General features: G+C 43.5%; 11 protein-coding genes and 1 non-coding gene across 12 annotated transcripts; 8 read left to right on the top strand and 4 right to left on the bottom strand.

Annotated features, from left to right (window-relative positions):
- Positions 1-1119: 1119 nt before the first annotated feature.
- PUMCH_003103 (uncharacterized protein) lies at positions 1120-2355 on the top strand (the record flags this gene model as incomplete). The annotated part of the gene is made up of 1 exon (XM_063022086.1): positions 1120-2355. One exon carries the CDS (start codon positions 1120-1122, stop codon positions 2353-2355), a length of 1236 nt encoding a protein of 411 aa, XP_062878156.1.
- A 606-nt stretch (positions 2356-2961) lies between these two features.
- Positions 2962-3459, top strand: PUMCH_003102 (uncharacterized protein; the record flags this gene model as incomplete). Its single annotated transcript, XM_063022085.1, has 1 exon — positions 2962-3459. The coding sequence occupies one exon, from the start codon at positions 2962-2964 to the stop codon at positions 3457-3459; it is 498 nt and encodes a 165-aa protein (XP_062878155.1).
- Positions 3460-4436: 977 nt separating this feature from the next.
- On the top strand, positions 4437-5390 carry PUMCH_003101 (uncharacterized protein; the record flags this gene model as incomplete). The annotated part of the gene is made up of 1 exon (XM_063022084.1): positions 4437-5390. One exon carries the CDS (start codon positions 4437-4439, stop codon positions 5388-5390), a length of 954 nt encoding a protein of 317 aa, XP_062878154.1.
- Positions 5391-5865: 475 nt separating this feature from the next.
- PUMCH_003100 (uncharacterized protein) lies at positions 5866-8028 on the top strand (the record flags this gene model as incomplete). Its single annotated transcript, XM_063022083.1, has 1 exon — positions 5866-8028. The coding sequence occupies one exon, from the start codon at positions 5866-5868 to the stop codon at positions 8026-8028; it is 2163 nt and encodes a 720-aa protein (XP_062878153.1).
- A 249-nt stretch (positions 8029-8277) lies between these two features.
- On the bottom strand, positions 8278-9411 carry PUMCH_003099 (uncharacterized protein; the record flags this gene model as incomplete). Its single annotated transcript, XM_063022082.1, has 1 exon — positions 8278-9411. The coding sequence occupies one exon, from the start codon at positions 9409-9411 to the stop codon at positions 8278-8280; it is 1134 nt and encodes a 377-aa protein (XP_062878152.1).
- Positions 9412-10006: 595 nt separating this feature from the next.
- PUMCH_003098 (uncharacterized protein) lies at positions 10007-13693 on the bottom strand (the record flags this gene model as incomplete). The annotated part of the gene is made up of 1 exon (XM_063022081.1): positions 10007-13693. The coding sequence occupies one exon, from the start codon at positions 13691-13693 to the stop codon at positions 10007-10009; it is 3687 nt and encodes a 1228-aa protein (XP_062878151.1).
- A 348-nt stretch (positions 13694-14041) lies between these two features.
- On the bottom strand, positions 14042-14113 carry PUMCH_003097. Its single transcript has one exon. It is a non-coding gene; the product is annotated as a tRNA-Gly (tRNA).
- A 498-nt stretch (positions 14114-14611) lies between these two features.
- Positions 14612-16813, top strand: PUMCH_003096 (uncharacterized protein; the record flags this gene model as incomplete). The annotated part of the gene is made up of 1 exon (XM_063022080.1): positions 14612-16813. The coding sequence occupies one exon, from the start codon at positions 14612-14614 to the stop codon at positions 16811-16813; it is 2202 nt and encodes a 733-aa protein (XP_062878150.1).
- Positions 16814-18572: 1759 nt separating this feature from the next.
- Positions 18573-19979, top strand: PUMCH_003095 (uncharacterized protein; the record flags this gene model as incomplete). The annotated part of the gene is made up of 1 exon (XM_063022079.1): positions 18573-19979. The coding sequence occupies one exon, from the start codon at positions 18573-18575 to the stop codon at positions 19977-19979; it is 1407 nt and encodes a 468-aa protein (XP_062878149.1).
- A 409-nt stretch (positions 19980-20388) lies between these two features.
- PUMCH_003094 (uncharacterized protein) lies at positions 20389-20856 on the bottom strand (the record flags this gene model as incomplete). Its single annotated transcript, XM_063022078.1, has 1 exon — positions 20389-20856. The coding sequence occupies one exon, from the start codon at positions 20854-20856 to the stop codon at positions 20389-20391; it is 468 nt and encodes a 155-aa protein (XP_062878148.1).
- A 661-nt stretch (positions 20857-21517) lies between these two features.
- Positions 21518-22657, top strand: PUMCH_003093 (uncharacterized protein; the record flags this gene model as incomplete). Its single annotated transcript, XM_063022077.1, has 1 exon — positions 21518-22657. The coding sequence occupies one exon, from the start codon at positions 21518-21520 to the stop codon at positions 22655-22657; it is 1140 nt and encodes a 379-aa protein (XP_062878147.1).
- Positions 22658-23136: 479 nt separating this feature from the next.
- Positions 23137-24693, top strand: PUMCH_003092 (uncharacterized protein; the record flags this gene model as incomplete). The annotated part of the gene is made up of 1 exon (XM_063022076.1): positions 23137-24693. One exon carries the CDS (start codon positions 23137-23139, stop codon positions 24691-24693), a length of 1557 nt encoding a protein of 518 aa, XP_062878146.1.
- Positions 24694-24767: the final 74 nt, after the last annotated feature.

Below are 24767 nucleotides of genomic sequence, written 5' to 3'. Positions count from 1 at the left end.
ATCTGCAGACATTTTGAGATACACGGGGCTTTTAGATTCGAGGGCAAAGCCTCAGCTCTGGTTAGGAGATAACACTCACAGACGGCTGAACATACTAATACAATCAATTATTTACGAATTGAGAAGACTCTCTTTATTTTCCAATCACATGATTCTTGATCTGTTTTAGGATATAGTAGATCATGGCGATTGAGTCAAATTCTGAAGAGATACACACGGTCACAGCCTTTCGGAGGCTGTGTTGGAGTGATCTAGTTGAAATCTGGCGCGGTTGAGCCTTTAGTTTGCCCAGATATCTTTGAAGCTTACTAGAATATTTTATACCAAGAGATTCGCATTGTTGCAAACCAATTGATTTGTTAATCAATCTGAGAATTGTGTAGCTTCGAATACATGGTAATGGCCATAGTTGGCTCTCTTCCAGCATACCATTGGAACGATTTCACAAGCCGACTCGAAGCTATTTCATGAAATATGATGGTAAGAAGGCTAGTCCAGTTCACTCGATCCCCCAAACCCACAATCTTTAGCGCACAGTGGACTAACCACATAGTAATAGCAACACTCGATCGAAAAGCTACATCAAAATATACATAAAGAGACAAAATACCTGTCTTCTCCATCCTTCGTTTCTCACTACATTTTCACCCCTTTGGGTCAACTGTGCTACCGATTCTTCCATTTAAATACAATTTTAAATTTTTCTTCCGTTCCGAAAACAAATCAATTTTTCACTCAATTTTCTACTCAGATTTCCACCGCCATTTCCAACACACATTTTTTTTCGATTCGATTCTTCGCCTAAGATAATAGTTACTTAATATAGACCCTTATTCCTGTGTTTTTCGATCTGCGCGGGTGATACATCCAGGAAATTTGAAACACCCTACAACCAACATACTCCATAGTTGAAAGATCCTACTGGACCACCGCATTCCCTCGAAACACAATAGCACCAACGCCAAACTCTACAGGGTGACACATATTGATACTGTATTCAGGACTAGCTGGCCTTCCTTTGCAATACTCTACCCTTTCCTATCAACTGGTTCTAGTGGACGGCTGATCTAATAAAAGACCACCAAAACCACCGTCGACTAAGCTTCTCACAGGTCTTGCATGATGCTGGAGCCCTACTTAACCTGGGATCCTGCGCAGGTTGCGCTTTACCTCCTGCCGCTCGTGGAAAGCCAAATCGTTGACTCTTTCATTGAGAACAACATTGATGGATCGCTTCTCCCCTTCCTCACTACGGAACATCTACGTGAATTGGGGATCGCCAACTTGAGCCAAAGGCTACGAGTAAAACAGGCAATATCAAACCTTATTCATGATCTGTTTAATGAAGAGAATATTGCGAAAGACCCCGACCTTACTAGATTGAAGAGTATCAACATAGATACCAATTACGTCTCTATAGAAGCTCTTACTGTTTGTATGAAACTATTGCTGGATATGCCTCAGCCTGCAACGACAAAGGAAGTCAAAAAACTCGAGGGTCACTTCAGAAAGCTTAAGGCTGATCTCGGTCCCGTAGTGAAATTGGCGAATGAAGTCAAACCACTTCCCGTGCCTACTCTAGACCCAGGACATTTGAAATCACTGCCAAGTGTCAATTCCAATATAACACTCTCCGCCTCCGCGTTGCCCTCGCCAGATAAAGAGAGTGATGCCGGCACGATCCAAGGTGGACAATCACCACAAACACTCCGGCGCACTACGACAAATGAACGAAGAGAGCAATTGGATTCCAGTGCTGCTCCAAGGTTGCAGCGCGCGCATTCAACAAATCATTACGCTCCGTCATTACCAAGCCCTTCACAGTCGAATCGTTGGTCAACTGCATCGGTGCTATCTACTGGTGTCGGTAAACTTGCGGATATGAAGCATGCCGCACCAATAAGGTATGCCTCTAAACCACAATTAATAGATGCCTCGCCTGTTTCTTCTGGCCCAACAAGTCCCAGCGGTCTACAAACAATGACAGTCAAGCAGCCGCCACTTCGGAGTAAACAGTCATCCACTCTGATTGCATCAAGCCATACCACATCGAGCCATCAGCCCTTACAATCTCTCAAAGCATCTTCAGAGGACACGGGATTGCGCCTTTTACAAAGTGCCATTAGAAAAAATAATATTCCCAAGGAGAAATGGTCAAACTACGCTCTAGTTATATGCTACGAGGATAAAGAGAGGATTGTGAAGCTTACGGAGAAACCTGTCAGTATATTCAAAGAACTCCAGGAGCAAGGCAAAAATCCTACAATTATGCTACGTGAATTGGTTTTGCCAGCTGCCGACGACCCAGAGGACGAGGACACTTACGAGGGTGATATACCTGGCGGTATGTTATAGTGTACTTGTAGCTTGAATTTCAGTGAGATTACGTTACAAAATGTCCTAGAGCGAGCGCGATCCAAATTCTGACTGTTGTAATTTAGAGCATGGAATCGCATGTCCTTAAATATCCGAGCGGTGTGGCAAGAGATGTGCGCAGCTATGACAAAAGTAAAATTGTGGATCCTCGAATAAATTCTGAACGAATTTTTCTCCTTGATAGCATGAGAATTCTCTTGATATGGTGTAGATGACTACATATTTATTTCGATATCGGTTTACGAACAATTGATGATACCAATTTATGATATCTTTAACAAGAGACCGATCAAGGAATAAAAAAAATTATCACGTAGCTAAATTCAGGAATCATTATCCTTAAATCTTTCTTCTAGAGGTAAACAACTTAAGGGTATCGTGTATCAAGGGCTGGAGCCCTAAGTCTCATTCGCACCATCGTCTTCACACTGTATTTTACTATGGTTACCGCGCCTGCAAGTGAAAAACTACCACGTGACTGCATTCTCAGCGCACTGTCTGCAGTCTCCGCACACAGTGGCAGACAGTCTAAAATTTTTCTCAATCCGAATATCATACTGATACCACCTTTAGAACGAATACACAATGCCTCCAAAATTCGACCCTACTGAAGTTAAGTTCCTTTACCTTAGAGCCGTTGGTGGTGAAGTTGGTGCTTCTTCTGCTTTGGCTCCAAAGATTGGTCCTCTTGGTTTGTCCCCAAAGAAGGTCGGTGAGGACATCGCTAAGGCCACCAAGGACTTCAAGGGTATCAAGGTTACCGTGCAATTGAGAATCCAAAACAGACAAGCTACCGCTTCTGTTGTTCCATCTGCCTCTTCCCTTGTTATCACTGCCTTGAAGGAGCCACCAAGAGACCGTAAAAAGGAGAAGAACGTTAAGCACTCCGGTAACATCCCATTGGACCAAATCTTCGAGATTGCCAGACAAATGAGAGAGAAGTCTTTCGGTAAGACTTTGGCCTCTGTCACTAAGGAGATCTTGGGTACTGCCCAGTCTGTTGGCTGCCGTGTTGACTACAAGAACCCTCACGACATCATCGACGCCATCAATGCTGGTGAGATCGATGTTCCTGAGAACTAAACTTTTGTATACATAGGGCTTTAATATCGTGTTGAGAGTTTTGTTGTAGTCCGCTGTAGCTGGGCTCGTCCCGCTTCTGTAATGAGCATCGTTTCTTCTGAAGCTTTATAGTCATAAAAAATGTTACTTCTGAAAAATTTGTAGTTGTAGATATGGTCCCCACTCTGTGGTTTTAGAGGTACGATTCAGTCCATGCCGAGATCTTTATGTATAGGGGCCATCTCCATGTTTTCATATGGAGATTGTATACTTAATGTGTATGTCTAGTGCATCGCTCAACTAGTTGTGAGCAAAACTTCAGAAAGGGAGCGAGACTCGAATTCTTGTTCTAATTAAGATGCATTTGGCTCTTCAAAATTGACGTTGCACCATTTCGACTTATTCATAATGTCTGTTGAATTTAATTTTGACTGTTTGTGAACTGGAGATGAGTCTGCCGAGGATTTTCATTTATAGGATAGTATGGATTCTTGACTATTTGCACCAACTCGAACTTCAAAAAAATAGACGTAAAACAGAAACAAACAAATCAAAGATCTCATCAATCCAAAAAACTCGAAACCAACTTTTGCTATCATGAATCTGTAAATTCACTACATTAAATTCCTTTTGGGATCAATCAAATCTACCCCATATTTCCACGTGATTACTATCTTATCACAACTTCAACACAAACACTCTCGTACCAACAACAATGTCAGACTCAATCGGTATGTTTCGTCGCTTTATCACTATCTTGAATGTCTTGCGCTTTATCAATCGACATGTTCATTCAAAAATCCTCCAATGACACTACGAAATTAGTTCAAGAACACATAAACTAACACCAAGATCGGGTCTTTGTGAAGGCTATCACTACAATCCGAGCACTTTCATCTCGCTCAAGCTACGGACTGTTGCCACGTCCTCCCGCTGAAAATCGAATCAAACTCTATGGACTTTACAAACAAGCCACAGAAGGAAATGTGCAAGGAATCATGATGCGGCCTGAGGGCCACACAATAGAAGATGAAGGCGCCAAAAAAAAGTGGGATGCATGGAAGCGCGAAGAGGGTGTCTCGAAAACTGAAGCAAAACGACAGTACATTCTCTATCTTATCAATACAATGCGAGTGTATGCTAGCGGAACAAGCGAAGCTAGAGAGCTCTTGAACGAGCTTGAGTATTTATGGGATCAGATCAAGGACCTTACGTACTCAGATGATGACCCGTATGCTTCACGTCATCAAGTGGCAACACATCCATTCATGAGCCAGCTGACAGGAGCTCCTCTGGTACACTCATACATGGAGCTGGACCGCTTTTCAGTCGGGACTCCATGGCCATTACATAGCACAGGTTCTATTTCCGCATCCCATCAGATGAAAAACAATTCCGAGCAAATTTATCTGCATTCGCGGCGAAACACGCAACAATCGCTTAATGATTCGGCAAACTTGCCCAGATCTCACCACAAGAATATCAGCCGGTCTGTTGTTCTGCTTGGGAGATCTGGAAACAATCAGGTAGAGGTCCCGCCGTCGACAATTGAGGATTTCAGGACATGGCAGAGCCAGATAAATCTGATCATCAACAAACTCAGCCGGGACTTTGCAAGCAGGAAAACTTCCCAGAATCATAGTGATAGTGACTCTGAAACTGAGCTCGATCGGACCCATGATAATTGGAGTAAGGTTCTCCGCCTCCTCAAGTTCACTGGTATGCATTTGATTCGCTTGGCACAAAACATGTCAATAAGCTTGTTAGCTATCTTGTTTGTTGTGTGGTGCGTGAATAGGAACGTCATTGTGAAAAGAACCATAGTTAAAAAACAGTTGGAGGGAAACAAGACTCTGAAAGAACTTGTCATCAATATGATCATCAACACTGATGAAAACAAGTGGTTTGTTCAAATCCTTACTCTTGTCAACAAAATCGTTGGCTTTGTTTAGCTTCTGATTCCATTGGTTCTAGGTCTTATGATGAGCATTTCGAAACACTGAATTTTCAATCGGTGTTCAATGTTCAGCCTAATTACTCATTTACAACTTTCACGATTGTCTATCCGCATATAGTTGTTCAGTTCGTGCAAACTACTTGTGGCGAACTTCAGGTACACGCCGGAAAAACTAAGTAATGACCGTTTGAAGCATTAAAGAATTTACGGAGAATCAAATTGTTATTCATGAGTACCTTGGCCATTCTTCATAGCAATTCCATAGACAACCACGATTATTGTGGACTTTATCAAATAATATCAAATCAGCCACAAATTTATTCTCCAGAAATTATGAAAAAAAAATCCATTTAGGTCAGTTAAAATCAATAGTAATCAGCGCATACTCTTGTTGATCCTCACGCATCTCCCCCATCTCATCCTCATCAGGACCTGCATCTTAAAATTTCAATTGAACTATTCTTTTCTAAATGGATATCCACAGATGTCGCTTTGTCGACTATACGCCGCATATAATTACGGCGCTTGCATTCTCTCATACTTCTGATTCCACCAAGAATGCTCCAGCGGGTTTGAGACTTGCCGTTGGCCGCTCAAATGGAGATATCGAGATATGGAACCCCAGGTTTAATTGGACCCACGAATTAACTCTACCGGGAGCTAGGGGACGTGCCGTTGAGGGACTTGTATGGTCCCATACTGATGGTGAGAATCCCAGACTTTTTTCGATTGGTGGCTCGACATACATTACTGAATGGGACTTGAAAACAGGCCGTCCAAAAGCCAATCTCAATTGTAATGCTGGAGTTATCTGGTGTATCGACGGTAACAGCTCCGGGAGTCGATTGGCCGTAGGCTGTGATGATGGAAGTATAGTCATCATAAATTTAGCAGGCGGCCCTGGTGTCATGGAGTTTGAGTTCATCTGTCAGAAGCAAGACCTGAGGGTCTTGGGTGTGCGCTGGTATGATGACAAAACAATAATTGGAGGTTGCGCTGATGGTAAAGTTCGCTGTTGGTCCCTCGAGGAAGAGAACAGAGGACGCATCACTGGCTCAATGAAAGTTGATAGACTGAAAACTGAATCCACATTAGTGTGGTCCATAGTGTGCTTGCCCTCTAAAAACCAGTTTGTTACCGGTGACTCTACAGGTGCTGTGAAATTCTGGGATGCTAAGACCCACACTTTGGTGCAAAGTTTCACCACCCACGAGGCTGATGTGTTATGTCTTTCCAAAGACAGCACTGGGAACAAGATTTTCTCCGCTGGAATTGATAGAAGAATCCATAATTACTCTTACTTGGAAAGCAAAAACAAGAAAGGATCTAGATGGATCCACAATGACAGCAGACTCTTGCACCTGAACGATGTTCGTGCTTTGGAAATTTTCGAATGTAAAGCATACAATTTCTTGGTGTCGGGAGGAGTTGAAAGATCCCTCATAGTACAATCTGTGGATAAGTTCCAACATGGCCCATACAAGAAGATCTTAATGGATCAACAAATATCTAACATCGCCACTTGCCCTGATTCAGAGCTAGTTGCATTATTCCAGGATCAAACAGTCAAGGTTTGGCGCATTGGGGACGAGAAGCATAAATTGGTGGCAAAAATTACTCTATCCGAGGATGACAATGTGACTTCCATCAGCATTGCAGAGTACTCCGAGGATGTGACCGTCTTGGTTGTCTCCACTATCAACACTGTCAAAACCTTTTCTTTGACCAGAACAGAGAATAAATTGCAAGTCAGAAAATACAGGGACGAGTCATTCGATTCTGTCGTTAGTGGCGCTAAGAAGGTCCACATTTTCGACGACTGCAAGCTTTTAATCCAAACACCTGAGGATGAGCTCTTCATCTTCCAAATAGGTGACACCTCCATAGAATTGATCGACGAGATCGAGACTCTAGATTCCGAGGGAAGTGAGCTCAAAGGTGGCTTTGACCACTTCAATGCAATCCGCACTTTCGCTTTTACAAATGATTGCTCAAGAGTCGCGATCGCTAGATTCAACAATACGGTCGAATTATTGTCTACAAATGGCAGCGAGGAACCAAGAAAGTTGACGACTCTTTCTAACCTCGTGCATTTAATGCAGTTCACAGATACCGAGTCTTTGGTCATCCTCAGCGATGATAATAAAATTCTTGAGTTGAACACTTCCTTGAAACAAAAGACCAATCTTTTAACACAGTGGTCGCAAAACAACAGCGAATATCTTCCAAATGCGTTCTTGAAAATGGACCAGAAGGCACAGGGAATGTTTGTTCAGGGAAAGAAGGTTTGGATCTATGGAAGCCAGTGGTTGAGCTTCTTCGATCTTTCTCTTAACTTACAGGTTTCGAAGCAGAAGAGCAAAAAGAGAGCAAGGGATGGGTTGAGCATCAAAGAAAACGATGTTGAGAATCTGGAAGAAGCATATTTCGAAAAGGATCTCGCTACAGCTCTGATCAGAAGAGAAGATGTTGAATATCCTGGAAAGGGTGAGATGGCGTTTTGGATGACTCAAAAATACAGACCTATTCTCAAGGTTGATCCTTGGGGAGAACAGGGTATTGTTGTAATTGAAAGGGAAGTATTTGCATTACCAGCCACGGCTGCATTCGAGCTCCCACTGATGAAAATATAAGAAGTGAATAGCATAGGAAATAATAGAACATCAAAAAGAGAGTCGAGTTCATGGAAACAGCAGTTTATCAGTTTGTAGTTGAAACCATTTGAACCAAAATTGAAAATCAATGAATATGTTGAATAGAGATCCTATATGCAAAAGTGAAACTATATGAAATTAACCATATGAATGGTCAAAAAATTCGCAATGATATCGAATAAAATCATGCTATAGTGCTAATCTTATAATAAATATAGTTTTTTTTGCTTACTCCTTGCTGTCCAATGGCTTTCTAGCAATGTACAACATCATTGGAGTGAACAACTTTTGTCTACCACCCTCAACCAAGTTGATAGCGGCATCCTCCAAAGCACCAGTGACCTGCTTGGAACCCTTTGGAGCAAAGCCGACCTTCTCCAACAAACCGACCAACTCGGTGGTGAAAAATCTACCGATACGAGAAGTTCTGAAAATGGTGTAGTAGTCAGAGAGGGTTTGAATGTGCTTCCACTCACCAGCCAATGGGTAGTACCATGGAATCTCATCATTGACATCAGCCAAATCCTTCTCGTACTCGACAGTGAAACCAACGTTCTTCAAGGCTTGCTCGGCAACCTCTCTCTTGTACATCTTTGGAATACCATCACCGACCTCGATACCGTAGGCAATCTTACGGTGCTCCTCGTTGTTCTCATCGTAAGCATCGGTCATGACCCACTCGTAAACACCGAAAACTCCACCAGGCTTCAAAACCTTGTAGATCTCGCTGTAGACACCCTCCAAGACAGGAGCATGTACGGTGGCCTCGATGGCATAGACAGCATCGAAGCTCTCAGGCTCAAAGTCCATCTGCATGAAGTCACCCTTGACGAAAGACAACTTGTGGTCCAACTTGTACTTTTGGGCGTAGTGGTTGGCTCTCTCGATTTGGTAGTCGTTGTTGTTCAAACCAACAATGGTACAGTCGGTGAATCTACAGATCTCTCTGGCGGGACCACCAACACCACATCCGACATCCAAGACACGCATGTTCTCGTTGATGTTCATCTTGTGAGCCAAGTAGTGCTCGTGTCTGGCGGTGGCTTGTCTGAAAGCCTCACCCTTGTAGTAACGCGAGAAGTGGAAAGAAGAGCCCCATCCGTACTCGTAGAAGTCAGTGACCAAGTTGTAGTAGTGGGCAGTCAAGTTGGAGTAGTCGGCCAATCTCTTGTCCTCGTCTTTCTCGGTGATACCACCGTCCCAGTGCTTGAAGTAGCCCTCGTTAGCGACGTTGGAGGCATCGCCAGATTTGGACATAAGAGCACCAAGACCACTCTTCTTGAAGGAATCACCGTGCATAGCCTTAGCGAAGTCGCGGTCTTTTTTGTGGTCTTTCTGAGCCAATTTGACGGAAGAAGGCATGGTTGATGATGAAGTGTATAGGGGGTGTTTTTCGGAGAGTTGTTGAAACTATCTGGCGTGTTGAAATATCTGCAGCAGGATCTTTATAAACACGCGCGACTCGTATCGTCGTATAGTGTTCAGTGGTGCGTTCTGTAGTCCACCTGGCTGATCTGCAGGACGTGTATGTTTATGCAAGCAGAGTACAGGACCAGACCTGATTTGAGATGCCCATGCTGGATTTGAGCAGGGTCTATACGAGAGAGAGCTTCGCAAACGACGTGGTTGTGTCTATGGGGTCGGGGGCGATACGAGGGATACGATTATTTATAGAATTTTTTATGTCGGCACTGTGCTTCCCTCGTGGTTGTGAGCACGGGGGATAAGCTGATTAAAATTTGTGCAATGCATCTATCGCATGGTTTCTCTGGATTATGCATTGAGGAACACTGTATAGTGAGCAGGCTAAATTGGACTGTTGCAGATATGTGAATATTGTAAAACAACGATAGACAATTACTTAGATTTGTATTTTTTTTTAGCAGGGAATTGTTGCCGAGCTATAGTTAGTGCCGATGTATCTCGCGACTTTAGTATTTGAATACGCTTCACAACACTATTCACTTTGATCCTCAATATCGTACTCAATTTCATCATCCTCGGCTAATAGTTTATCTATTTCACTGAGATCTTCGTCAACCAACTTGAGGACAGGTGCCACAGGCTTCTCCGGCGAGCGGGTTTTTGCTATCTTCTCATCGACTTCCTCAACTCCCTCTGCACTTTCAACCTCGGGTTCTGCTATGTTCTCATCGACCATCTCAACTCCCTCTGTAGTTTCAATTTCGGGTTCTGCTGCTTGATCGACATTCATGTCCTCAGATCTGGTTCCGCCGTCATCTAATTCTTTTGCTTTTTCAGTAGACACAATACTTTGTTCGCCTAATTCATTGTTATCCACATCTTCGACACCTAATAGTGGAGGTAAGTCTCCAGACGGTTTTCTCGACAGAGCTCGGGATGATTTTTGTGAAGCAGTCTCCGAGACTGTTCCCAATTCAACATCTTTCTGTGTTTCGAGGGCGTCTGCTTTCATGATCAATTCACCAATAGATGAGTAAAATTTCTCGAGATTTTTTTCTGAAGCTTGGTCCAATACGAAATCCGGATTTGAACTGTTGCTCAAAATATGGAGTCTGGTGTCACTGATGGCAATTCTTAGTCCCCGAAGTGCCTCCGAACCCAAATGCTCCGTGATGCTGAGTTTGCCCAAGTTTCCAATAATTAATCTCTTTACTGCTCTGGAAGTATCTTGCTCGATGATCTGCAAAAACTTCATCGCCTGCCAAAAATGAGATGCGCTTCTCTCAATTTCAGCCTGAGTAGCATTTATGACATTCCGAGGATCGCACCAGTAGATTAGTAACTGCAAAACGGAAGATGAAGATGCCAAATTCTCATACTCAGCAAATTCACTCTCAGTTCGGAATAAGCGATAGAAACAATCACCACTAATGGAGCTCACCTTTATTTGATGCTTGGTGTGACTGAAACAATAGACTGGGAGACAGAAGGCAAGAATTTGTTTGAGCTCTTGGTTTTCATGATTTAATGGATGAAAGTAGGACATCAATAGCATTTGCAAAAGCTGCGTCTCTTGCAGAGCTTCCTCGTCATCATTTTCCAGTTCATCTTTTCCAAAATCGACAAGCAAATCTGCTAAGAATAGCTTGCACAAGCCTTCGGCAACAACAGCCTGTAAATGCGGCATTTCCGTATTCTTGAGTAGACTGTAGAATAGTCTCGCCAAAGACAAAGAGTCGACCGCATCTTCTCCTTCAATATCAAGTATTCCAACGCCATGCGTTGAGACAATATCAAAAATAATCTGCATGCATAGCGCTTTGAGGTCCTCGTCATGTGCTTTCGAAGCACTTATTCCGAAAAACTTCAAATTTGAAGCCCCAAGTCCTTCGTCAATAAGTGAGAACAACCCTAGAGTCTTGTAACCTAGAAATCGAATTCTGCTGTTCTTGTTATTGACAAGAGCGGGACGAATCAAGGTATCGATCAATGTGTCGAGTTGATAGCTGTTACAACGGGTGTCCTCCGCGACTTCCAAATAGTATTGCAATACTACCAAACACTGAATCAAAAGATTGTCTGGTGGAAGGATTGGTGCAATCTTTCTACGTTTGTCAGGTTGGTTTTCTGCATCTGCATCTGCATCTGCGTCTTCATCTCTATCTTCGCTTGGAAGGTCATCATTCTCGTCATCATCAACAAGACTTGAATTGCCAAATAACGACGCTGCTGACATAAAGGTTTCATCGTTCTCGCCAAGCGCAGAATCTCTTATGTCAGTGATAATCTCTGTACACAATTGAGAGAAATAATTCTCGTCTATCGATGATTTGCGAATTATTCTAATGCAAATGGCCACATTTGACTCATTGAGATTATCGTTGGTCAAAGCGCTTGTGATAATAGGCATTAATCTTCTGGTTCCAGCGACATCTGCGAAGTCACTCTTTTCTATTATGAGTAGAATTTGCTCTAAAACAAACTCAAGATCCTTCTTTTGGTCTCCGAAGGGACGATATTTGACTTCCAAATCATCTGTGCCTCGGAGGAACTTATTTCTTTCAGCTTCTCTATGCACCTGGGCCTTTTCCATATCCTTTAAGAGAACCTCTGCATCAGTCAATGATGTAGTATGCTCGGACAAGAGCAGAATAAACTCATCTTTTTCATCTGTTTTCTCGTTTAATTCCTCTTCTAGAGATTCAATCTTCTGTTGAAATGCTGTTTTGTCGACATCCCCATCTTTTGTTGCAGCTTTGAGAGACTTCAATTGAGTCTGCAATTTATTGATCTTTGGATCTGCCTCGGATAATCGACTTTGGAGCTCTGCTATGATAGTTGTTTCCTTTTCAACTTTGCGCTGTAAGTCTTTGAGATCTCCTTCTCCATTGCGCACTAATCTGTGGAGGCTCTCGGCTTTATTGTGAAATTCAAGGTACTCATCTACCAATTGTGCATTGGAACTGAGCATTGAGCTGCGGAGTTTGAGATACTCTTGTATGACGTGTGCCAATTTTGAAAGCTCGGGTATATTTTCATCAATGCAATCATACAAATCATGTTTCGAGCAAAAGTCGTAGAGGCTTCTTATGAAAAAGGCTTTCTCCACCGTGAGCTCGTTCCAAGATTCCTGTGGAAACACAATTGTATTTATTCTATCGCGATGAGATTCAAATATGGCATTCATGGCCAATGGCATTGCACTGCTGTCGACTACTTGCATGTTTTCGAGGAACATGAGAATGTCATCGTTCACTTGCGGAAGCCAGGTCTTTGTTAAAAGATAGATAGCAGCCGCTCGCACACTTGGCTCTCTGTCATTAAGGCCACGATTTAAAATGCTCTCTTTGATTTCAAGACTCAAATCTAGAAAAGAAGGAATTTCTTTCGCAACTCTAGAAAAAACCAACCTTCTATTGATAGCATTGACATCTCGTGACCGCTCTATAAGTTCCGGGATTGACCTTGATGTTTTTACAAGATTTAGCAATGCCGCCCTCCTCACCTCTGGCGAGTCATCGTGTTTCAAAGCATTTATGAGAGACTTGGTTGCGTGGTTTATCTTTGAAGGGTCACTTTCTTCGTAGTATTGAAATCTTGACATGGCTACCACCGCTTGGATACGAACCATTGATTCTTTGTCATGTAGGCGTCGGTTAAGAGAAAATTTGAGAGCAGAAAAGAGCTGCTCGTCCATTTCGGTAATATGGTTTACCAAATATGCAAGCAATTGGACGATTCTGTAGCGCACATCTCTAAATCGAGATTCAATGCCACGAAGGAGGTGACGAATCAAATAATCTATAAATTCACATGCCACATTTTCTTTCTCCTGTTCAGAGTCACTTACATCGCTCGTATCGCTCTCGTCCTCAGATTTTAGACTTGGATCGATGCGAAGGGTTGGGTTTTCCTGTTCTTGTTTCGCCATTGTTGAAACAAACAAAGAGCAAAATTTGGCGATCCTGTCGCCAGCGGCTTCTCCTTTCTTGAGGTTGAGCATCTTGGAGATAGTTTTCGTGAACTGAAAGTTGAATTGCTCCTCCGAATCGATTTGGGTGGCTCTTACTTGTATTTTCCGTAGAAGGATTACGAGTTTTCTGTGCCCCGAAAGTGTTGATTGGGCATCATTGAATACATGACTGATACCTCTGGCTAATTGTGAGAAGTCGGTACATTTTTCGATTTGCTTGATGGTCGGCTTAGCCAGTGAACTCATTTATAAGCTGCTGTAGTTATCTGTTAAGTGCTAATGCAAACAAAATCACGGGGTGTATACAGGTCCTTTGTATTGGTGAGATTCGACAAGACCAAAAACAGTTATGGATAAATTTATTTCGCGGAGCTTTTCACAGGCTTTAAGCTGTGACAATTGGATTAGTTAATGACTCTTTTGCGGGCGTTTCTATGCTTTCGTAAAGGCTTCGTACGCGCTCGTTGTGCTCTTCGTGCCCCAAATCGATATATCGAGCTTTAATGTAGTCAGAAACCTTACAAGAATATTAGAAAAAATGACCCGCAAACCAAACCTTTCAAGAGAAAAATAGAATATGCAATTAAAAAAAAATGAGTGGTACGGGAATCGAACCCATGTCTGCTGCTTGGAAGGCAGCAATGCTAACCATTACACCAACCACCCATCTACGAGGAAAAAATTCTTAGTTGGCATTAAGTAATATAAAATCAACTTAATCAAGAATATGCCCAGTTCCACTATAATAATAGTGTGTCTGATTATTTGGGGCTGCTTTTGTGAGAAATCAACTCAATGGTGTTCACAGACCAATCCATCTGTTTAACTTGAGTTCATCTCGAAGCGACGAAAATTAAAAAAAATAATACTTTTTTCAATACTCAATTCTGCCAAGAATTGCCACTTCTCTACACAATCGGGTCTATTAAAGTGATCATACATATCATGCCATTTTTAACATTCTTACTTACAACCAGTCCCCAGATCTTTCAATCACACTACCGAAAGTGATGCAACTTCCAGACGGTATGTTCGAGCCTCTCAGAAGCCCGTAAATTGAACTAACTCACACCAGATGATCAATACCAAGAAATCACCTCGGAATTTCTCGCAGGTGTAGTGAACTTGGCTCAGGGAAGAGTCCAAGTTTCCCCATATTTTGACATGTTAGAAGGAACGAGAGCCTTAGAAATAGGAAATGAGCGATTAGACACCGGATTGATCAAATTAAGACCCTCAGAGATCTTATTTGACAGTTCGAAGGGTCGGCCTATGGACAAAGTGGCAGCAGTGATGAACGAACTCCTCAATTCATTCATGGCTTGGGTGAACGGTCTGGCCCTTCTGGTGACCATGTTGAGTTGCCGTTATGTCTATGATTTACTTGAAAATTTCAAACGCAATTATAAGATTGAAGAGGCCGATTTCATCAACACTCGAATGCATCCAAAAGGCTACACTCCTGAAGATTCCGAAGAATCTCAATACGTCAACATCGTGCTACGAGGATACACCATTGGTTTAATTAAAGTTCTCTCCATTTTTTTGAAAATCGCAATGGATGTCTTGTATGAAGAGGAGGATATTACAACTCGAAGCATGGACCTCAATTACTTCTGTACACTGTCTGTTGAGCAGGTCGAGGGTCCACTAGATGAGGCCATCTCATATCTCGAAAAGAAACCTCATGTTCCATTTCAGCGAGAAGCGCTCTTGCATTTAATGCTTGTTAAGAACTTGCTTAAATTGTCGATATCAATGAACGAAAGAGTGGATTTGTTCAATGCGAGAGAGACTCTAGATGTTTCGCATCTTCATGAGAGTGTGGAGATTCTAGACGAGCTCAGGACGTATCAGTACGTTAGTCTTCCAGAATCGCTGTTTTCAAGGTTTGTACAAGTGGACTGCAATAATCGCCATATTCCAACTTCAAATGTTACGCTTTCCTCAACAGAAGCAATTGATATTTTGAGGGGTATTGTGACTTCGATACAAGAAGTTTTGCTCCAAATCCCCAACATACAGAATGAAGCACAATTGATTTTGTATCTTCAACATAGCATTGGCGAAGAGATGGCACATTCTGCAAGCGCGATTGTCAGAGGCTTTTTTCAATTGTTCTTCATCCGGGACGATAAGTCGATTTGCGGCCTGGACGAGACTGTTGGCTCTTTAGCACTTCGTAGCATGAGCTCGCTCTGTCTTGTAGCGAACTCCATTTCAGATGTTGATTCATGGCACATTGAAAATACTTCAGACGCACTGACAGTAAGGAACGACTGTTTTGCGAAAGTTTCATTACTTTTTGATGACATCGATTCGGCGTTTTACCAAAAGTTGAGTGTCTACGGAAACAACCGTTGTCGCCAAAGGCAGCTTCTCAACAGGAATCTTGTACTCTGGGACTCTTTACAGTACAACGCTGAGGTTGTAGAAATGCATCTAAGTGAATACGGTATCGGTGATAAGCTTATACAAGAAGGTGTTCCAGATCAACCATGCCTTGCTATAAGCTCATACATTTACTATGAAAAGTTATGTATGATGACTGAAGTTGTTCTCACAGGTTTCGAACAGGATACTTACCGCCCTTCCGAGGCCCATATGATGTATTGGTATGCTAGTGAACTATTTGCACATACGCATCAACATCTTGCGGGTCGCTTAAAAGAAATCAATTCCAGCAAATTGAAGTGGATCAATAATATGAGCAAGAAAATCAAAAAGGCCAAGGGGCCAAAAAAGGAAGCTTTGCGTTCGACGCAAAAGAGATTAGTGGAAGAGGCTGTACCTATCTTGGAAGAAAACCTTGCAGCTATTGAACAATATCTTGTGCCAGTGTCCATGACTCAGTACTATCTCTGCCGTGCTGTTTCCATGTCTGTTCAGCTTCTCGAGCATTTTGTCAAACTGCCTGATACAAACTCGTCTCTAGCAACTCCAGAGAAATTGTATTCTCTTAGAATGAAGCCATGGTCATCAATTGGCACGCCAGAACTTCCTCCCTACGAAAGATATAAGGAATCAAACAATATCCCGGAGACTCTCGCCAAGTACGAAGGTGAGGCGTTGTCCAGAATGCTCAGCAAGATCATCACTAGCGTTGAGACGAAGCTTGACACGGTTAAAAAATCAGTGGACACCGTGATGGACAATTTTGAAAAGGACGAAAAAATCAAGGCTCGCTATCATTTCGATGATAACCGTTATATGAAAAAGTGGCAGAAGGAAGTTGTCTCTACCTGTGACTCATATTTGAAGGAGTTGGAAGCATGCCGCCACTTCACTGGAACAGAAAAACACCGTTTGCGTTCAAAGAAGGGCCATTCTCGTTTGTTTCCAATTTATTATTTACAAGAAGTATAATCAAAAGAATCTACATTATTTAGACTAGACGAATGCTTATGCCAAATAAAAAGTGCATAGCGTAAAACTACACAATAACCCCTGTTCACCCACCCATGCCCTTCACTTCTTAGAAAACTCTCAAATTTAGATTCAAAATTCTTGACTGCTTTAGCCGGGCGTCCCCCTCCCTCCCTTCAAACGTTATGTCTCAGACCAATGCCCGTTGTAAACCAGAGTCAGGATCTGCAGACAAGTTCCGCTTCGGAAGCGTGAACACGGACCGAAGCTAGACAGGGCACTTATCAGGACCATGTGCTCACATAAGGCCATTCAATTGTTTGGCGCCAAATCATTAGCTGCAGCTTCGCCTTTAAATTTTCTCCAAATTAGGAGGTGTCTTCTACTGCCTCAAGCCGGCCTTATTCGCAGCCATTTTTTGGACCGGAACTATTCCCAATATGCACCATCTGTATGCAATAGCTTACCAATTTGTCAGCACTATCTGTCATGAACATGATCATCGATAGTCATACCCGATGAGATTGTTAAATCTTGCATGAGAGTTCGTGAGTGGCAAATCTTGCAACTGATCCTGTTCTATTTCCTAATCGTCCTAGGAAATCTGTAGAATGGCCAAAATGGTGCCTTCGGACTTTTGTACCGGAGATGACGGGGGGCCGGGGTTAGAGCGTCAACAGTAGCCAAGAACTTTGGCACCAACGGAATTTAGAAACAACTGTTGATGTTGACTGCATCGCTGCGGCTCAATTATTGAGCATTGATTCTCAATATGTTGGGGGTCTTTGTTGGTGCCAGTATGTGTGAGTCGTGGTTCCGTGTCCCTCAGACCAAATTGAGGAAGAGCGCACGGCAAATAGCCTTAATCTATAGTCAGAGAGCAAATAAAAGGGCTCATAACCAGGGATTATCTCCTGTATTCGAAAGAAAACGTGCAATATCGAATAGTGCCAGTCCAGACAATTGTAGATGCAGTGGAAGCTCCCAACCGGCAAGAAGGAAAGGTGCCCGATCACAACCAACACCAGCAAAAAGAAATACTCACAACAGATCACGGTTTCTGTCTCCACCTCACACCTGAGCACATGATACTACATGGTACCTGATCTAGGCGATTCTGTGTCTTGATCCCACATAGGTAGTGATGATTAATGAAAAGGACTGGCTGCAAATGGCATGGAATCGAATCGCCAAGTGACCTACCAGTAGAGCGTAAATCCGAAAGGTGCAAGGATATGACCATAATTCCGTCTCAATTGCAGTTCGCACTATGAGGTTGTCCGATCTCGGAGATCAAACATGGCTCAACAATGTTTCAACTGATGTGCATTGTCTTCCAGATGTGGCTTGTCCGCGGCGCTAGCGAGCGGCTTTGGGTCTACTGCCTAATAGGACCCATTTCCGTCTTCTGGGCTATATGCATTCGCGGGCTCGCAACGGTCCTGACTCAGTGCTTCCTAGTGTTGTCTGCAGGCTGTGGGGTGTGCCCCTTATATATTGCCATGCAATCCTCCTACTTCAACCGTACCGTCTTTTCAATTCTTGAACGAATCTGAGTCGAAAAGTCGCCCATCTCCACTAATTTTCCACAGTTCTTCTTTATTCTCCTTTCATACCCTAGGGCATACTCCCTGCAAATTTATCTGAGTGCGCATTCCTCTACCCGCATTCATCTCTTCCCAGCTGCATTTGTAATCAGTTAGTTTGCCACCCTACCTCGCCCTACCTCGCCTCCCATTTCGGCAAAACCCAAGATATAATGCCTGAGACCAAAAGAAATATTAGCAAGGTCGAAGGCGAGCTGCCAGAGCATGATGACAAGAAGCAGAACACGTCCAAGCTCGGCCGGAAGCCCATAGATACCGAGCCTAAGAACCGGAGAACGGCTCAGAATAGAGCTGCCCAGCGTGCCTACCGCGAGCGGAAAGAGCGCAAGATGAAGGATTTGGAAGATAAGGTGGCTTCGCTAGAGGACGACAAAATGAAGGCGTTGTCTGAGCAAGATATCTTGAAGGCTCAGATTGACTTGTTGAAGCGTGAGCTCAGCAGAGTGACCGGCGGTCAGGGGCCCATCCCAGTGATGAGCCAAAAAGCTGCTGCTGCTTATGCAGCCACTGCCGTTGCACCAGTCCGCTCTGATACAAAATCGTCTGTTGGCTCGGCCGATGGTTTCACCGGTGCTTCCCTGTGGTCGTGGAACTCATCTTCAAACTCCGACTTGCTACTGCAGTCGCGAAACTCTAACCAGCTTCCAGATTTGGTCAGCGCCTCCTCGTCTTCCACATCTCCACTTAATGATACTCTGAGCACCACCCCTAGCTCCAACTCCATCGATTATGGCCAGGGTCTTGATGCTATTTCAAGTAATTTGAACTTAATGCCAACCTTCGATGAGCAAGTAAATCCTTTTTGCGCAAAGCTTAGCGAGGCATGTGGCACAGCTAAGAAGCCAGAGCCAAAGGTGAGAAGATGGGGTAATCCCGTTCCGCCATACGTCGACTCCACGGATGCTGTCTTTCCTCTGCCAGTGTACGAGTCGCCTTTCCAGTCTCTCTTCTCGCCAAATGAGAACATAAGCGATCCATTCTTCTCAGAAGGCAACCCCACCGCTAACCTCACCCTACCAACCGTAGATGGGCACGCCCAGAACGATCCTTTGGCATTCCTTAATGATGCCGGGTTCGATGTTTCCTTAGCATTTGGAAACTCCTTCAACGACGTCGTCGAGAAAGGCGCTGCCGAGGTTACTGATGATAAACTTTCCTCCTTGGTTACCGAGGACTCTCTTTTCGATTCTCTTTCCAAGCCCGGTAATACTGACTTCAATTTTAATGAGTTCATTCATGAGACTCCACATTCCTCAGTGAGCACAACACGTACCAACTCTGAGGTTGGTGCACGCCATCCAGCTTCCTCATTGTCTAGTTTCAACAATAGCCCGACAATTTTGGAAGGTAAGGAGGAGGAGGTTGTGCCTGCGGGCGATAAGACTATGAAGTGCTCTGAAATTTGGGACCGCATCACAGCACATCCTCGTTACACTGAGATTGACATTGATGGATTATGTAAGGAGCTTCAGACTAAGGCCAAGTGCTCTGAGAAGGGAGTGGTGATCAATGTTAATGAAGTCAACCATCTTATAGAACGTTCTGCTTTGAAGAAGTAGTATGATTGAATGCCGGTTTAACACATATATATACATATTTACTTATCTTGAATGACGTCGATTTCACTATGATTTCATTACTTGCTTGTAGAAGTACAACTACCAGATGCTTAGGTTAATCCAATGACAGTAAAAATAGATCATATTGCGGTAACTATATCTTTCAATTCCTCGCGAGTTACTTTTTAGTCTCGAAAACGTGAAGATTATATAGAATGACTCGGTTCACTTTCACATAGTATTTGGACAAGCAACATTCAATCTCAAGTATCGACACAGATTTACTTAAATAATTGAATTAAAAAATCTAGAAATGACTAACCCCTAATTTCCATCGCTCATATTCTTGTTCGTTCAGTTTTTCAACTTGTTGTGATAGCGTACTGCGCAGTGTCGTGCACGCAGCCAATCACCTATAGTTTTTTACCAGAACTAATCGTTCGTCTCCACCATGTCGACTTCCATATTCCGTACCTTGAAAAATATATATCACTCCGGGCTCAAGAGATCGGCCTGGCAGATTCAAGTCCACAACGATACCAAAAGAGGTTGGTTGGTGGGCACCGATGACTGGGGTAACAAGTACTACGAAACAGATGTCCCTGAGGAGATCCACTTGAGAACAAGATGGGTCGAGTATGCCGACTGGGGCGTGGACATGTCTAAAGTTGAGCCAGGTTGGCACTACTGGTTGGGTTACGGTACCAACACCCCACCCAACGCTTTGCCAGAAAACGAGAAGGCCGTGAGGGCTTACCCATTGACCAAGCACAAGATGAACTTGACTGCCACTCGTGGTGCTTATGTGCCATATAACACGGCCAAGCCCAAGTGTGCTTCCTGGGAGCCTGTTGTGTCTGACAGGGCCTAATTGCATTGTATATTAATAAGAACGACGATATATTCGAGTGAGGTAGGCACATAAAAAGAGAAACTGGAAAGCATAATGCAGCAGGTTCGACATGCTATGATATTTTCCTAAATGTATTAACTTAAGTGAATTGTGTCGTAGTCTTGTGCTTTGTATGAAATCGCTTCGACCTGAGAGTCGATAGAAGACATAAGGACAATCCAGATTGTACAAATTCGAATTGACAGATGGACAGATTATGAGAGGAGTTGTTTTGAAGCCATTCCTAGCTTCCGCGTAGACAATCCATGTGATAGGTTCTTTCAAAGACAATTGGCATGGAAGCTAATGGCCATGACACCGGACTTTGACTCACAGAAAACAGTACGAAAATAAGATGAGATAGAATTCATACAAGAACACTGGCACTAAATTTTCCTGTTGATTTGAAGTCCCCAGGACTCTACCTGATCCAATACGACAATGAAAGATCTAGATCAAGAAATTGGTACATAACATCGCAATTAGTCAACCGCAAATCTAATACAATACACATTTCAAAGTGTCTCAAATTCCTATTCTTTTTCAATTACTTATCCAAAATTGCCTGATGATGCAATTTGACTAATAGTATACCTACTCATCTCCATCGGTGCGAATCTCAGAAGCCTCTTTGTCACACCACACAATGTCTAACGAAGGAGCTCTACCCGCCTTGGCCTCCGATGCCGTTCTCAAAAAGTCTGTTGACGTCCCGGAACACTTTGTGAAAGTCCTGGGTGTCGACTACTCAGCAGACGCTGCCTACAACCTGACAGCCACAGACTTGATCAAGTCAATGAAGACGATGGGCTTCCAAGCCTCATCAGTAGCAAATGCATGCGACATTATCAATGAAATGGACCAATGGCGTGGAAAGCATATTGACGAGTTGCCTGAGCACGAACGTACGGGTTCATTTGATGACGCAGGTGTACAGAAAGCCACCATTTTCATGGGATTCACCTCGAACTTGATCTCCTCTGGATTGAGAGACACCCTCAGATACTTGGTGCAGCACAAGAAGGTCAGCGCGATTGTTGCCACTGCTGGTGGTATCGAGGAAGATTTAATCAAGTGCTTGGCTCCAACTTATATGGGAGACTTCACACTTCCTGGTAAGTCATTGAGAGACCAGGGTCTCAACAGAATTGGAAACTTGTTGGTTCCAAACGATAACTATTGTAAATTCGAGGAGTGGATTGTCCCTATTTTGGACCAGATTCTCGAGGAGCAGCACCAGGCTGTGGTCAAGCTCGGAGCCGACGCTCTTGACGCTGACTCAGACGCAGTGTGGACTCCATCTAGACTCATCGACCGTTTTGGTAAGGAAATTAACGATGAGCTGTCTGTGCTCTATTGGGCACACAAAAACAAAATCCCCATCTTTTGTCCTGCTCTCACCGATGGTTCCATTGGAGACATGCTCTTCTTCCACACATTCAAAGCCTCCCCACGCAGATTCAACCTCGACATTGTCAGCGACATCCGCCGCATTAATTCCATGTCAATGGAGGCTTCTAAGGCTGGTATGATTATTTTGGGTGGTGGTTTGATCAAGCACCACATCTGTAATGCCTGTCTCATGAGAAACGGTGCCGACTGGGCTGTTTTCATCAACACCGGCCAGGAGTTTGATGGCTCGGATGCTGGTGCAAGACCAGACGAGGCTATTTCCTGGGGTAAGATCAAGGCTGAGGCTAAGAGTGTAAAGGTTTACGCTGATGTCACTACGGTGTGGCCATTGATTGTGGCTGCCACATTCGCTGCTGCCAGACCCCAGAACTAAGACGCTTTTGATAGAATTGACACATATACACACACATTTACATAGACACACCCCCAATTATTTCAATTTCAATTTGTTACTAATAGTAATAATGGCTGCAAATCTGTGTTCGGGCTCTACGGCCGACTGTGCACTCCCTACAATGGGCAATTAAGCCATATACTAACCAAGCTATGGAAGCAAAATCCTATTCAAAGAACATAATAATAGATGGCTCCGGACTCAAATTACCGAATTCAGTAAAAACTTTGCGAATTTCCGTCATTACGCCAATTGAAGTAATTCCACATGCCATGCTGGCTGCAAGCCACATAATAATGCGGCGCGGCGATAAGATAGTATCCACAATATCCGCATTTGGGATCGTATAAGATCTTTCTTTACAACAACCAACAACCACAACTCTTTCCGCACAAAAAACTGATATTTCCTTTCATTCGACTCAATTGAGTACAAACAATCGACTCCCGCAACCAAAAATGAGCTACAACGACGAATTGATCGATGCTATCACCAAAGCTGTTCAACAAGCGAACTTGAACTCTCAAGGAGGGGAACAGCTGATGTCAAAGCATCCATTGAACACTCCTGGAAAACCATATGACATCAGCAAGGGTTACGATGACTCCTACTTCGAGAAGCATGCTACTGAGTACATTGACTTCACTTACAACAACCCAACTATCTTCCATGTGGTGGAGTACTTTTCAGAGAAGTTGAGAAAAAATGGTTTCAAGTACCTTCCTGAAAATGCTGCGTGGCCTTCTTCTCATCTAAGAAAGTTTGAAGCAGGAAAGTATTTCACCGTAAGAGGCGGTACTGCTTTAGTGGCATTTGTCATTGGGCAGGAGTGGAGCCCTAGTAAAGGTGTTGGAGTCATTGGCTCTCACATCGATTCTTTGACTGTGCCTTTGAAGCCCAGCTCGCTCAAAAATCAAGTTGATGGATATGATCTTCTTGGCGTGGCACCATATGCTGGCGGATTGAGCAACCTTTGGTGGGATAGAGACTTAGGTATTGGTGGCAGATTGATAGTCAAGAACAAGGAAGGTGCGATCCGTAGAATTTTGGTGGACTCGACTCCACATCCGATCGCCAAAATCCCCACCTTGGCGCCTCACTTTGGCGAGCCCTCCGTGGGCCCTTTCAACAAGGAGACGCAAGCCGTTCCTGTCATAGGCTTCTCTGGCAGTGGTGATGATCCAGAACCAACCGCTGCCGAGAAAAAAGCGCCTCTTTTTGGTAGACACCCTCTCAAATTGCTTCGCTACATCGCCTCTCGTGGTAGAGTCAAGGTTGAAGACATTTTGGAATGGGATCTCCAGTTGTACGATGTTCAAAAAGGTGTTAGAGGAGGATTAGATAACGAATTCATTTTTGCTCCTCGTGTTGATGATAGAGTTTGTTCATATGCTGCAATTTCCTCTTTGCTTGAGTCAAGTGCTCGAGGCAGCTTTCTAGGTTCTGATTCGTTCTCTATTGTTGGTTTATTCGATAATGAGGAAATTGGATCGGCGACTCGTACTGGAATTAAAGGTCAATTGATCGAAACCGTTATTTCTCGAGTTCTTTCGCGGTTCGACACTAAATCGTTTGAGGAAGATTTGAAGATCACCTACGCCAACTCCATCATCTTGTCTGCTGATGTGAATCACTTGGTGAACCCCAACTTTTCCAATGTATACTTGGAGCATCACAAGCCAGTGCCCAACAAAGGTATCACCATTGCTTTAGATCCTAATGGCAACATGGCCACAGATTCAGTTGGCTTAGCCTTGATGGAGGAGTTGGCACGCGAAAATGACGACAAACTCCAGTACTTCCAAATCCGTAACGACAGTCGCTCAGGAGGAACCATTGGTCCTTCAATCTCTTTGCAAACTGGAGCTAGAACGATCGACTTGGGTATTCCACAGTTGTCCATGCACTCGATCAGAGCTACTCTCGGAGCTCGAGACGTTGGTTTGGGCACCAAGTTTTTCAATGGGTTCTTCACCAACTGGAATGCCACGTACAAAAATTTCGGTGACTTGTAAAGACACAGACTTCCTAAAAGTTTTCTAATCAATAAAGCAAAATCCCTAACCGGCTAGTGACATAGTCCCCGTCG

The sequence above is a fragment of the Australozyma saopauloensis genome, chromosome 4, assembly GCF_035610405.1.
Source record: "Australozyma saopauloensis chromosome 4, complete sequence".
In the NCBI taxonomy this organism is placed as follows: Eukaryota; Fungi; Ascomycota; class Pichiomycetes; order Serinales; family Metschnikowiaceae; genus Australozyma; species Australozyma saopauloensis.
The sequence above is the reverse complement of the archived record's forward strand: the minus strand, read 5'-3'. Positions and strand labels throughout refer to the sequence as shown.